The sequence below is a fragment of the Panthera tigris genome, chromosome D3, assembly GCF_018350195.1.
Source record: "Panthera tigris isolate Pti1 chromosome D3, P.tigris_Pti1_mat1.1, whole genome shotgun sequence".
NCBI classification, from domain to species: Eukaryota; Metazoa; Chordata; class Mammalia; order Carnivora; family Felidae; genus Panthera; species Panthera tigris.
In genome coordinates this window covers 53,666,869-53,681,471 of record NC_056671.1, presented here as the reverse complement: position 1 = coordinate 53,681,471, position 14,603 = coordinate 53,666,869, and the positions used below count along the sequence as shown (strand labels likewise).

Genomic DNA, 14,603 nt, shown 5'->3' with positions numbered 1-14,603 from the left:
TCTTTCTCTCTCTCTCAAAAACAAATAAACTTAAAAATATATATATATACACACGTATATATACACGTATATATATATACACACGTGTATATATACGTATATATATATATGTGTGTATATATACGTGTGTATATATATATGTGTGTGTATATACATACACACACACACAAAAAAAAGAATACTCAAGGTTGGCAAGATTGTGGTCCAACTGGGATGTCCATGGAAGAAATCTAAATTGGCTACTCATAGAGATATAAATTGGTTTAGGGATTTTGGAAGGCTAGATAGCCAGGTATTTTAAGCACAAAGAATTGTGTGATACTCTTTGATTTAATAATCCTGCTCTAGAAAATTCATCCCACAAAAGTGAGCCAAAAAGAGAAAAGAAAAGCTCTGTGCATCTTGAGAACAGGAAAGGGACCTGAGAGCTGCTAACTGGTTACTTGTGCTGAGTGCTTAAAATCATCTCCGTTAATCCTCGCTACAGCCCTTTGCAGTGTCCACACTTTATGGGTGAGGAAACAAAGCGCAGACAGATTAGTAATTTGTTAGTACTCTCTAAAACTTGTAAGTGGCAGAGTTTGCACTTAAGTCAGTCCTAGCCTAACTCAGACTAAGAACAGAAAAATAGTTAAATCCACTATGAAATGCTGTGCAAACATTATAAATGTATCGTGTAGGGAAATGTCAGAAAATATAGGAAGGAACAGAGATTATATTGGAGATACTTCATAATCATTAAGAATTTGTACAAGGAGGGTCGCCTGGGTGGCTCGGTCGATTAAGCGTCTGACTCTTTATTTGGGCTCAGGTCATGATCTCATAATTGTGAGATCCCATCTTGAGTTGGGCTCCAAGTTGGGCATGGAGCCTGCTTAAGATTCTGTCTTAAAAAAAAATTTTTTTTTCAAAGACTACATAGAACTGAGACAAACAAAATTGTTGCTTTATTGTGGAGGCAGAATTTATTTAAATAAGTGGTATTGATATTCCTATAATTTTTAAAATTCTGTTGTTTTTATGAATGTAATCTAACATATGTATAATATATAATCGAACATACTTCAGTGTATAATCTAACATATTTTGACTATATTTTCAAATATTTATTCATATCCTTACATATTTATTTTTTTTTCAATTTTTTTAATGTTTATTCTTGAGAGAGAGAGAAGGAGAGAGAGCATGATGGAGGAGGGGTAGAGCAAGAGAAGGAGACAGAATCTAAAGCAGGCTCCAGGCTCCATGCTGTCAGCACAGAGCCCAATGTGGGGCTCGAACTCAAAAACCGCAAGATCATGACTTGAGCCAAAGTCAGACGCTTAACAGACTGAGTCACCCAGGTGCCCCTACCCTTACATATTTCTAAAAGGTATATGAGCTGTTACATTATAACTAAGTGCATTCTCTACATTGTCAACATCACCTACCCCTTAACTCCTGAAAACTCCCCCTTCAAGGTCCATCACCAGCAAAATCCCTATGTCCTTAAAGTTTTCTCTGAAATTACTTGTATCTTGTTAAACCCTAACCTGGGTATGCCCTGAAAACCCCACTTCCCTGAAGTCTTCTCGGGTGGCAGCTCTATTTTTTGCCCCAAAGTTGAGAGGATGTGAGTGTTTTCTGTGTTCTTTGGGGCTCCCTTGACCCTTCTAATTCCCCCTCCCTAGAAACTCTCAGCTTTAATCTCTTGTCCTCAGACTGTCTCATCCACTACCCCAACAGTGTTACAGTTCTCTACCATGCCCAGAATCCCTCCCTCATTTGTCCGTAACTTTCACTCCTGGCTCACTGCCATTCTCTCCAGCATTACTTCTGTCTTCGTTCTTGGGATTTCAGTGCGTACATATACGATCCTGCTAATACCCCTGGCCTCTCAGTTTCTCTAGCTTCTCACCACCTCAGCCGTTAACCTCCCATGGTTGCCCTCTAGACTGTGTCATCACCAACAGCTGCATGCTTCCATTTTCTCATATTGCATGCCTTCCACTCTGACTACTCCTCTGCCTGGCCCTTGAGCTCACTCCATCCAGGATTTGGAAATCGACTCCATCAGAACCCACTAGCCATTGATTCCGCTACTTTCCACCCTCGTTCCTCCCTCCCAAGATGTTGGGTCCAGCTCAAGTTCCACGGACTGATATTATGTTCACTCCCTTGCATACATCTTGGCTCCTGTGCCCCTCTTTTGTGTTTCATACTCACTTGGCAGTTTTACAGTCCCAGCTGAATCCCAAGTCTCTGCCCACTTTGGACCAGCCCCTGTTTTTGCACACTGTCAGGAGAAAAACGTACAACTGTCCTGTTGTTTGGTTTCACTTTTAGTTCGTGACCATGAACCTCGAGTGGGAACTTATGGCTGTCCAACAGTCATGGTGGGTCATTCACTCTCAGTGGACTTTACTACAGTCTTCCCCTCCTTCCTGAGCCCTCCCACACCTCCTCTCTCAATCTCAATCTTATTCTCAGCTGATGCCTTCCTTCTGACTTTTGCTGGAAATATGGAAGCAATAAAAAAGAGCTACCAGCTCCCACTGAGCTCTCACAGGTGAGCTCCTGCTGAGGCCCAGCCCCTCCACTCCTATACCCAGGGACATGCTCCAGTAATCCCTTCCTCATCTGCTTGTCCCTCCGTTGGTCATTCCCATCAGCATCCATCATACAAAGAAAAAAAAAAAGCAACACTCCCTTGATCCCATTCCACGTGCTCCCTTTAACTAGCACTCCCATGTCTTTTCTCCCGTTCATTGCAAAACTCCCCAAACATCACCTGCCGTCCATCCCTGTTATTCGCACTTCTCCCTTCTCTTAAATCCACCTCAGTCAGGCTTCCGCCCAACTATTCCACTGCTCCTGTCAAAGTCCCCAGTTAAATACAAGTTGCGAAAGCCGACCGTTGCTAGCCCTCATTCCAGAGTCCTCTCTGAGCGGCATGTGACATCGCTCTCGCTCTTGAAGTGCTCAAGTCGTGGCTTCTAGAATGCACCCCTTCTGGATCTGCCTCTTACTCCCCCAGCCAGTCCTTCTTACTCTCCTGGGACTCAAACCTTAGATGTCTTCTCTGTCTATACTTAAGCCTGTGCTCTTCGTCATCAAAGTGCCATGGCTTTAAAGATCAGTGTGCTGATGCCTCCTGGGTTTCCAGCCAGACCTCCCTCTGAGCTCCACACTTACATGATCATCTATGAACTTCTGGGATATCTCTGTATGTCTGATAGACATCCCAGAATGAACTCCCCTACCCCTCCAACCCGGCTTCCTTCAGCTGCTCAGGCCAAATTTGTAACACTTTCCCGCCATTTCCAACCCCCTGCCATCTCACACCTGGATTATTGCAGGAGCCTCCTAACTGCTGTCTCAGCCTCTACACCTTGCACTTCTACAGTGTTCTCAAAACAGCAGCCAGAGTGGTCCTTCTGCACATTGGATAGATCACCTCTTCGTGCATACCCCCCGGCGGCTCTCCATCCCACTCAGATAAAGAGCTACAAGTCTTCAAAGCTGTACACAATCTGGCCACCTGTTCTTTCTCTGACTCTCTCTCTCTCGTCCCTCTTACCTGTTATTCACTCCGCTCCGGCCACACTGGCAGCATGCCAAGCGGGCAGCCACCCATCCGTCCACAGGTCTTTGAGTAAGCTACGGTTAGAATTCTGAGAACACACCTCCCAGTGACGTCAAAGGTCACCTTCTCAGCCATACCTACGCTGGCCACCCTGCACTCTCTGTCCCCCTCACCCAGCCCTATTTTTAATAACGCTTCTCACCTCCTGACCTATTACATACCCTAGTCATTTTTCGTGTTTATCATTGTCTTCTGCCACAGTGTAAGATTTAGCACAGAGATTTTCATCTGGTCTCTTCATTGACTTCTGTCTAGCATCTAGAGTGATGCCTCCACCGTAGATGCTACCAAAAAAAAAAAAAAAATGTCTTGAGAGTATGAATGAAAGTTTCCCTGTTTCTGCCCGGTGTCCTGTAGACACACGCTGAGAGATCTGCCTCATTATAGCTTTTAATTCCTTTTCAAGTTTCTCAAGTGTTATAGTGTAAACAGCATTCAGAAAATGAGTGCTAAGAACACTATGTCTTTGGCTTGGTTTATTCTAAACTGAAAACAACTCCTAGAATGAAGCAGAAGTATCATAAATATTGAAAGTATATGAACAATAATAGATCCTTGACATTTTGGGGAATATGTTCAAAGTTCTTCACAATCCCCCCAAAGTACAGATACCACAATGGTATATCCTACTGTCATGAACTTTATGCGGAACAGTAAAAAAGAATGAAGGAAGCCACATGTTGCTGTAGATGGAACTGGCTCCTCTCCAGGCCCACTCACCCCCTGGCCCAGCCTTGCCCTGCTCAGGCTTCACACTTGTGCTGCAGAAACACCACAAATTACAGCGGCTCATGCGCCCTCAGCATCGCCCACATATTGCTGAAACCAAGGATATCAATTCTGTGGGAGCCAAAGGTCCGCTATATTATTTTGTCCTACTTGCAAAAATTTGAAATACTACTTTAAACAAATTAGTTGCCCTGGGGCGTTCGGCCTTTCTTTTAGAACATAGCATGTGTGGGTGTTAATTACAACTAAATGACAAGGGGATTATTATCAAAAACAAAATGAGCAATCGTTTGTAACAGAGTAAGTTTTCACTTTGAGATCAAATTACAAATAAGCATCCATTCAGTTTGATTTTGGTCATCTGGTAATAAACTCTTGATGTGAACAAAAAGATGCAAAGGAGAAAACATATGTGTTTGTACTCATTTTTAAGCTGACTTTTCAATATAGATTCCAGTTCAAGAAAACCTTCTGCCGTGGTAACTTTTTCCCTTCATGATAGTGATCAGAAGCCTTCGTCAAAGAAGAGTGGGAGTAAAGAAAGGGGATGCTGTCGCCACGGTGACAGCTGTCCAGCGTAAACATCTCACATCTCTTCCGTTTATCGTGTATTTTAGGGCAATTCAAGCTGCTGGAACAAGACCGGGATATAAAGGAGCCAGTGCAATATTTCAACAGTGTGGAGGAGGTGGCTAAAGCATTTCCTGAACGCGTGTACGTCATGGAGGAAATAACATTCAACGTGAAGGTAGTTCTAGAAGAACCGAATATTTATCCTCCCTGAAATAAGTTAACTTTCAGGTCACTATGTACACAGTGAGTTCCCCCTGTGCTTCATAGGAGAGTTCCATCTGATGGATTCGTGTCAGTGGCCCAAACTGGTCTTTTTAAGAACTGCATGTGCTGTAGATGACCTAACTCTCCAACAGGTTACTGTGTTAACATTATCTTTTGCTAGAACAACTGTCGAGGCAGATCAAAAGATTTTTTTTTTTAATTTGGGTTTTATTCTCTAATATGTAACAGTTGTTTGGCCAGCTCTTCTGTAAGGCTGGATGCTCCACTTGTGGGAGCAAGCAAAAGGCATATGACAACACTAATACTGAGCACTTACTTAAAGAAAAAGGGAGAATCTTCCGGACTGTGCCCTGACATCAGCTTCTATTCATTCCATTATTTGTAGTCTATCTATATCAGTACACAGAGGGAAAATTGATATATAGAATATTGCCCTGTATGTATTTGTTGATGTTTGGTCATCAGAGAAAAGCTAAATTGTGTTTATTGTGCTGTATTTGTTTTGCATTCTTAATGGGACAGTTCTGTCCCCTGGTGCATAATGAGCGAGCTCCTTTGACTAGACTTGCTGTTGAAGAGGGACTAACCAGAGAATCCCTGTCACCAAGACCCAACCTTATTGCCTGTAAATCCATTGTGTTTTCTTCAAAAACACACACGTTTGCTACAGTATTCTAGAAAGTGTTCACATTGAAAGCATTAACCTCTCTTCATTCAGCAGGAAGTCCAACTAAGTCATGTTCGGTAAACATTTCAATATTTTGGGGGCAAGATGCCCGTTTGTTAGAAATCCGCTCTATGTGAAAAACAGACTGCAGGGTATCTTAGTCCAAGAATGCAACAGTGTCTTTGTGGGTGACTCACTCTACCCACACTCCTCAGGAAAGGGGGGAAATGTCTAAGACAGCCTCCCCCCAGGAACAGTGGCCCTGCCCATTTGGTCAGCTAAGCCAAGTCATTCTTCCAATTCTAAAATAGAGCTGCTACTCCACTTTATTTGGTTTTATTATTAAAATGGGTAGATTTTGTGTCCTGTTAAATTCCTAACTAGCTAAATTATGCTTGTATTCAAAAATATTTATAACTTTTAAGTCCTTGAGTAGCTCAGTCGATGAGTCTTGAACTTACACCGAAGATTTATGAGAACATGCTCAGTTTGTTTTTTTTTTGTTTGTTTGTTTTTTAATTTATTTTTGGGACAGAGAGAGACAGAGCATGAACGGGGGAGGGGCAGAGAGAGAGGGAGACACAGAATCGGAAGCAGGCTCCAGGCTCCGAGCCATCAGCCCAGAGCCTGACGCGGGGCTCGAACTCACAGACTGCGAGATCGTGACCTGGCTGAAGTCGGACGCTTAACCGACTGCGCCACCCAGGCGCCCCGAACATGCTCAGTTTTAAACATACCAAGATTCATTGGTCAGGAGTTACTCAAATCTGATTTGATTCTTGTCTCAATAAGATTTAAACCTTTCCTTAAAACTTATATCTAAAATTACCTAAATTGGAAAAAAAAAATATTTAGAAAGGAAAGTTAATACTTTTAAACTCTTTTCTTAAAGCAATGCATTTGCTGATAAATCATGAGAAATCAAGCATAAAAATGTGTTAAGACTTTTTAAAGATTTTGTCAAGTATTAAAGCTTAACGTTCAGTCTTTTGCAGCATATTGTTCTTGTAAAAGATTTTTTTAAATGCCTCTAGCAGCTGTTTTTTGTGTGTGAATTTATATGAAGTCAGCAATGATTGAAAGAATACTGAAATCAATACAGTTTGATGGGTTGTTTTTTTTTTTTACAGAATATCATGATTGACTCTGTTTATTCAAACATATGTAATAGAGATGCCATTTAAAAATTCAGCATAGCGGTATGAATCTATTTAACACTACTGACCTGTACACTTAAAAATGGTTAAGATGATAAATTTTATGTTACATATATTTTATCACAATTTTTCTTAAAAAAACCCAAAAAGGCTCAGAGACACAGACAAATGGGTAAGTGTACAGAATTCAAGCTTACAGCATCCATAGAGCTGCCTGGACTTGGGCTGAGTTCCTGTGCTCTCCATACATGAATATTTAATACTTCTAGTCTATTACTTAGAAAGTTTTTTTTCTTAATTTTTTTTAATGTTTATTCATTTTTGAAAGACAGAGACAGAGCACAAGCAGGGGTGGGGCGGAGAGAGGGGAGGGGGACACAGATCTGAAGCAGGCTCCAGGCTCCGAGCTGTCAGCACAGAGCCTGACGCGGGGCTCGAACTCACGAACCGTGAGATCATGACCTGGGCGGAAGTCGGATGCTCAACCGACTGAGCCACCCAGGCGCCCCTATTACTTACAAAGTTTTGAGATGCTATCACATCCATCTGCCATTAATCATTAAGACATCGTTCACTTATAGTCAAAGAAGAATTGATCAAGGAACCTCAGGAAATTTGCACAAAGAAATACACAAAAGTCTGTGTGCTTAGTGAATAAACACCCAAGTAAATAAATAAACCAAGGAGATTTATGGAAAAGATGTCTGGATACCACTTGGACCCCTCAAAAATAAAGTGTTGGAAGTCATGGTCTTTAAAAACTGGTCATAATGTGCATATGCATGTACACAGTACTTAATGTGAGAGCCAAGTGGGGGTAAGGAAATTGTGTGCCTGGTTACTACTTTGCTTGGAGAGGGGGAAAAATAATTAAAAACAGTACAACAGGGATGCCTGGCTGGCTCAGTGAGTAGAGCATGCAATTCTTGATCTCAGGGTCGTGAGTTCAAAGCCCGTGTCGGGTGTAGAGATTACTTAAAAAAGCAACAGCAGTACAACATACTCATAAATACAGCTGTTATAAATAAATACTATTAAATGTATAATGTTAAATATTATATAACTATAGATGTTATCCAGAAAGCAGTGTTTTAAGTGGTAACGGAATTCAGGCCTCCTTTCAAAACTTCACCCTCTACTCTCCGCTTCAGGTACAGCAGAAATTAGACCAAGAGGATAAACAGCTCAAGAAATAACTTACAGTTAAGAATTGGTAGCTAACTGGCATCTGGAGAGTCAAAAGGCACAATTATTATTTGAAATAAAGAAATAGAAACGTTTGTATAAACAGTCATATATACTTATAATAACAAATAGAAATGAAGCATAATAAGAATACGGAGTAGAACAGAGGGGTTGAAAACGAATGGGAACTCTATAGTGTTATTACTTTCAAGACTGTAGCAGAACTTGAACAAAAATTTAATGGCTAGGATTAGTACTATACACAAATTTATTTAAAAATAAGCCATTCCTGGGGCGTCTGGGTGGCTCAGTGGGTTGAGCGTCCAACTTCGGCTCACATCATGATCTCACTGCTTGTGAGTTCGAGCCCCACATTGGGCTCTGTGCTGACAGCTCAGAGCCTGGATGGAGCCTGCTTGGGATTCTCTGTCTCCCTCTCTCTCTGCGCATCCCCTGCTCATGCTCTGTCTCTCTCTGTCTCTCAAAAATAAATAAACATTGGGGCACCTGGGTGGCTCAGTCAGTTAAGCATCCGACTTCAGCTCAGGTCATGATCTTGCAGTTCATGGGTTCGAGCCCCGCATTGGGCTCTGTGGTGACAGCTTGGAGCCTGGAGCCTGCTACGGATTGTGTGTGTGTGCATCTCTCTCTCTCTCTCTCTCTCTCTCTCTGCTCCTCCCCTACTCAGCTCTCTCTCTCTCTCTCAAAAATAAATAAACATCAAAATGTTTTAAAATAAATAAACAAACATTAAAAAAGAATTAAAAATAAGCCATTCCAGGGTGCCTGCCTTAGTTGGTAGAGTGTGTGACTCTTAATCTCAGGATTGTTAGTTTGAGCTCCACGTTAGGCATAGAGATAACTTTTAAGAAATCAAAAATAAGCCATTCCTTTTATCTTGAAATTGTCCTTTTTCTTTAAGATTTGTTTTTTAAGGTTTATTTATTTCTTTGGCGGGGGGGGGAGGCTGGGGCAGAGAGAGAATTCCAAGCAGGCTCCACACTGTCAGAGTGGAGCCCGAAGTGGGATTCAACTCAGGACCATGAGATCATGATCTGAGCTGAAATCAAGAGTTGGACGATTAACCGACTGAGCCACCCAGGCACCCTAAAATTAAATGTGTTTTTAAAAGATGCCTTGATGTGCTTGAAATTATCTGCCTGATTGCCCCATCATTAACTGCATGAAATGAATTAATATATATTAAATGTTTAATTCTTTAAACAGCAAATATATTTTGAGCACTTCCTGCACGTCTAGGCACTGTTAATAAACATGCAAACACTTGAGATTATAGTCAGTTGAGATTATATATATTGGCAGACAATATATGTACAAGTAGAAATACTACCTCCAAATAAAGGGATCAAGGAGACAGTGAGATGTACAGGGTTTGGAGCTTGGGGCAAGGAATGGGCTTGGGGTATACATTTGTGGCTCAAAAGCTCCTCGATGGCATTTGAAGCCATAGAACAGGTTGAGTTCACCTACATCAGGGCTGATTTTTTTTTCCTCCCAGGGACATTTGACAATGTCGGGGTACAATTTTGATTGAGGAAGGGTGAGTGCTACTGACTTCTAGCAGGTAGAGGACAGGGATGCTGCTAAAAACCCTACAATGCACAGGACAGCCCCACACCAAAGATGATCTGGCCCAAAATGGCAGTAGTGCCGAAGCTAGGAAACTCTGACCTAGAGACTAGATAAAGAAGAGAAGAAGAGAAGAGACCAAAGACTGAGCCCTGGGACACCCCTGCATTGAGGTCCAGGAGAAACTGCAAGGAGTAACAGTCAGATGGTGGAGCATGTGGATGGATGTTCCAGAAGCCACAGGACAAAAAGCGTTTCAAAGAGGAAGGGGCAACAGTGTCAAATGTTACTTAGTGATTGGATTAGAGGACTTGGAACTCACTGTGAAATCCAGCAAAATGGAAGCCTTTGGTAGCCTTGACAGGAAGAAAATAACAGCTCAGAGATCCGAAAGTAAGTTTTTGCCAGGGAAGTACACAGTAGGATGGTCCCAGAGTTTTGTCAAGGTATAAATTTCAAGTGAGACTACTCAGCACCAGCTGTTTTCTTCCAGCCATCTTTGGCTTCCAGGATGCAGATACAGAGTAGACAGAGCGTTGCATTTAATCAGAGCTGGGGCTGTACTAGGTGAGCGTAACAGAAATTAGAAAAAGTGTGGATGAAGTACGCCCTAGAGTGACAGATAGTGATGAACCGTGGACTCCTCACTGGATAAAAAAAGTGTGAATACAAGAAGTATCACCCCAGTGAGAACCTAGGAGTCCTAATATGGGGTTAAGGAACTTCTGAACTGGTTAAGAAAGTGATGTGCAAAATTGGAGTGGTAGTAGAATATAAAATACTTGAAATTGGGGGCACCTGGGTGGCTCAGGAAGTTGAACACCCAACTCTTGATTTTGGCTCAGGTCATGATTCATGGGTTCGAGCCCCATGCTTTTAGCATGGAGCCTCTTTGGGATTTTCTCTGTCCCTCTCTCCCTGCCGCTCCCCTGCTCAGACACACTCTGAGAGACACACTCTCTCAATCTCAAAAATAAATAAACTTTAAAAAATAAATAAAATACTTGAAATCAAACTTTAGGTGGTAATACTGTATAGGAAATGACAGGAGTAGCTATTTTTTTCAAATCTATGTTCTGTTTGAGCATCTAACTAAGGTGGCAGTAAATGGAAGATGAGGGGCACCTGGGTAATTCAGTTAAGCGTCCAGCGTCAGCTCAAGTCATGATCTTGTGGTTCGTGAGTTCGAGCCCCACGTTGGGCTCTCTGCTGTCAGCACAGAGCCTGCTTTAGATCCTCTCTTTTCCTCTCTCTCTGCCCCTCTCCCATTTGAATGCACACACACACCCTCTCTCTCAAAAATAAATAAATATTAAAAAAAAAGAAAATGGGAAGTGAGATAGTGAAGGAGATGAAAGAATATGTGGACAGGTAGCCTCTTGCTCATTATCTGTGTACATTGGCTCCAATCTCTCCAAAGCTAATGGCATTCGATATTTTTAAAACAACAGTCACCTGCCTCTTTCACACTGTTTCCTTTATCCATTTCAGTTTTTGGTTCCTGTGGTGAGAGTTCTGTTTCTTTTTACCTGCTTTACTGCATGTTTGTTTTTAACTGTAACCGGCATTTTCTTTCTTGTTTCTTTAGCTGTTCATCAACAATCTCTATTGTCGTGTTCTTTTCCAGTCAGAAGATGACCTATTTCAGTTGGGCATCCCAACTGAGGGCTCATTCCTCTACCTTTTAATAAGAAAAATCGCCACCCAACAATTTGCAGGCATACATCTTCTTTTAAACAAGCTGTCGTGGATCTAAAGAGCATGTTGGAGTGCGTAGTGTAGCTCAGGCTCTCAATTTGGAGCTGAGTTCACACCCCAAGTCCAGGCATTGACTATGAACACAGAAAGGTCACATGACCCCTTCGGTCCTGGTGTCATCACCTGCAAAATGGGGGTGATTCCACCCTCCTCGTAAACGTTTCATGAGAATTTCATGAAGTAATGGCACTAACGTGCTTTGCAAGTGACTAGTATTAGAGTTCACCAACCACAGCCTCGGAGTAAGGCACCTGTTTCGCAAATAAAGCTTTATTGGGACACAGCCACTGCATCCATATACATATATGTTCAGTGTCTGTGGCTGCTTCCACAATGTAACAGTGGAGTTGAGTAATTGTACAGAGACCATATGGCATACAAGTCTAAAATTACTACTGTCTGGCCCTATAAGAAAAAGTTTGCCAACCCCTGATTCAGAACATAAAATCATACTAAAATTAAGTTTCCCATTTAAAAAAAAAAAAAAAGAATTCCCAGCACAGATTATTTCACTTACTCTTTATTTAGTACTTTGTACCCTGGACTTTATATTAAAACCTCAGTACAGGGGCGCCTGGGTGGCTCAGTCGGTTGAGCATCCGACTTCAGCTCAGGTCACGATCTCGCGGTCCGTGAGTTCGAGCCCCGCATCGGGCTCTGGGCTGATGGCTCAGAGCCTGGACCCTGCTTCGGATTCTGTGTCTCCCTCTCTCTCTGCCCCTCCCCCGTTCATGCTCTGTCTCTCTCTGTCTCAAAAATAAATAAACGTTAAAAAAAATTTTTTTTAAATAAATAAATAAAACCTCAGTACATAGTAACTGTTGTTGTTGCAAAATACCCCTTCACCTCAAGTACTTCTTTGGAAACTTATCGTGCTGGTACCCAGTGAATTATTTCAAATGTTTTCCAGCCTTTTGAACTCAGCCCAGTAATGATGAAAAATTTTCCCACACATACACTTTCTGCCATCAAAATAATGACTAACAAATTCAGTCCTAATTTCAGTTCTGTCTTTACTGAGACATAAGCAGAGGGAAGAAAAGATGGCCTTCAGTTTGGCGATGGGTAACTTGCCATCTCTAAGTGTGGAAGAGACATTCTGGCTTCACTGCTGTCGCCCAAAAGCCTCTTCATTAAAATTAGTGCTCTCGAGTCAGAGAGAGTCCAAATACCCTAATCTGGATGCTATAATGTTGCTATTTTCATTCCAGCTAGTGAGGTCCAAGGTTTCAGCTGTTCCAAGCATAGATTTCCCCAGAGGCAAAATAACAAGTTTGCATTGTCTCAACTGGGGAAAAAGTCCCACTGGGGAATTGTGAGATTTCAGTGAGAGCGGGAGCATAGGCACCACCTCTGCCTGCACAGATCTCTTCAGAGCCATTGCCATGTGGTCTGGGGCGAGAGCGAGCCGACGTTCTTGTCACCTACATCTTGGCTTGTGATTACTGGGTTTGGCACCTGTTTTCTGCAGAGGTGATAATGTCTAGCAGCAAAGCTATCCTAATGGGTGGAGAAGGATTGCAGCGTTGTCTTTTTTAATAGGGAAAAAAAAAATCCTGTTAAGATTCAGAGACTTAAATGCTAACTGAGCTTCTTAATACTGAGAAACATGACTGAGAGTAAAATGATAAAATATTATAAATAATCTCACGGGACTAGGAAGTTTACAGACGGTTTTGAAAATCGTCACGTTTTAGATCTGGAAAGGCCCTTAACACAACACTGAGTCCTACTCCTTTTAGCAAATAGGAAAACTAAGAAACAGATGTTAGCCGACTTCATTGATTCGCACAAAGCCACAAAACTACTTAGCAGCAAAGCTTAGTCTCCTGATTCAATCCGGTCATCTTTGTGCTCCCCCAAATGGTATTTGTGGATTTCAGATAAGGCTCACAATTGTGATCAGAATACCCTTTCGCGTTGACTCAGTAGCTTGCATGGTTAATTCATTTTCTTATTTAAAAATCCAAACAAAGGTGTCCAATAATTACTACCTAGCCAAATCTTCCTGTCTTTTGTACTTTGGAACACCTATGGTCTCACACATGGGACTTGGCAACAGTATGAATGTTACACATGTAAGTTTTTAGATCTTTCCTGACGCAAGCATTTAAAAGAGAAAATCCTACAAGTTAACTTACTGTCAGCATCCGTGCAGCATGTATCTAAGTGAACCCTTTTGAACAACAACAAAAATACTTCTGTAAAGGGTTAGCCCCAAAATTTTAAAGTATTAACCAGTATTATCAGAGAAACAAGGCTACATACAGTTGGGTTCTTGCATTGTTGCTTGAAGCAGCGTTAAAGATACACTGACGTGGCTTCAATGCACCATTGAATAAATAAGGAGAGTTCTAAAGTTTAACGTGAGTGATTCGTGCAACTCGATGCTGAACTTTGGATTTTTTCCAAGGCTTCCAAGTTACTGAGAATCCACTAGGGTTTTATCCCCAACTCATAGATTTGAGGCAATTCATGTGCCTTTTATCTTAACATATTAGTTACCCTTTTTAAGCTGCCATCTGAAAAAGATAAAATAAAGCTCTTCCCCCTGTGCCAACTAGTTGGACTGTATCTTATTTCCATGTATAAAGTAGTTAACAAGTGAAACATATGTCATGCTACTCTCTTTACTCATTTTAACAGAACAACTACAGACGAGGCCTTGAAAATACATTAATTGAGAGGTGTTAGGCTGCTTGTGATTCTACTCTTGTCTGTTTCATTCTAGGACATCTTCCTGATCATTTTGTCTTTCGGGCAAAAACAGCTTGCTAGTTGCCTTTGTTCTGCATTTGTCGGCCATCCTATGGTCGTCCTAAAGTGATACTTCTTTGGGGGAATTTTGTGGGTGTACGTGTTGTTTTAAGAGTGTAGTTCAGGTGTAACCATCATTCCTAGTTTAAAATACCATGCCTAGTGTCTGTCTTGACAATTCAGAAGAAGCATCTCTTCCCCAAGTTGTAGGATTGTAATAATCAGAGAGGTGGGTTTTTCTTGGGAGTTTTCAAAATGAATAGGGATTATTTGCTCTGGCATTTTCTACCTCTCTGGAACCTTTCAAGTGCAAGTAATTCTACTTAGCCAGGTTTGG

At 41.6% G+C, this 14,603-nt stretch overlaps 1 protein-coding gene across 2 annotated transcripts in view; it reads left to right on the top strand.

Annotated features, from left to right (window-relative positions):
* The window catches only part of GAREM1 (GRB2 associated regulator of MAPK1 subtype 1), a 198,386-nt gene that overhangs the window by 153,609 nt on the left and 30,174 nt on the right, over positions 1-14,603 (top strand). For both annotated transcript variants that reach the window (XM_042961965.1, XM_042961964.1), the window contains exon 3: positions 4,972-5,102. In XM_042961965.1, the coding sequence (XP_042817899.1) occupies positions 4,972-5,102 (131 nt within the window). The remainder of the gene's footprint in view (positions 1-4,971; positions 5,103-14,603) is intronic.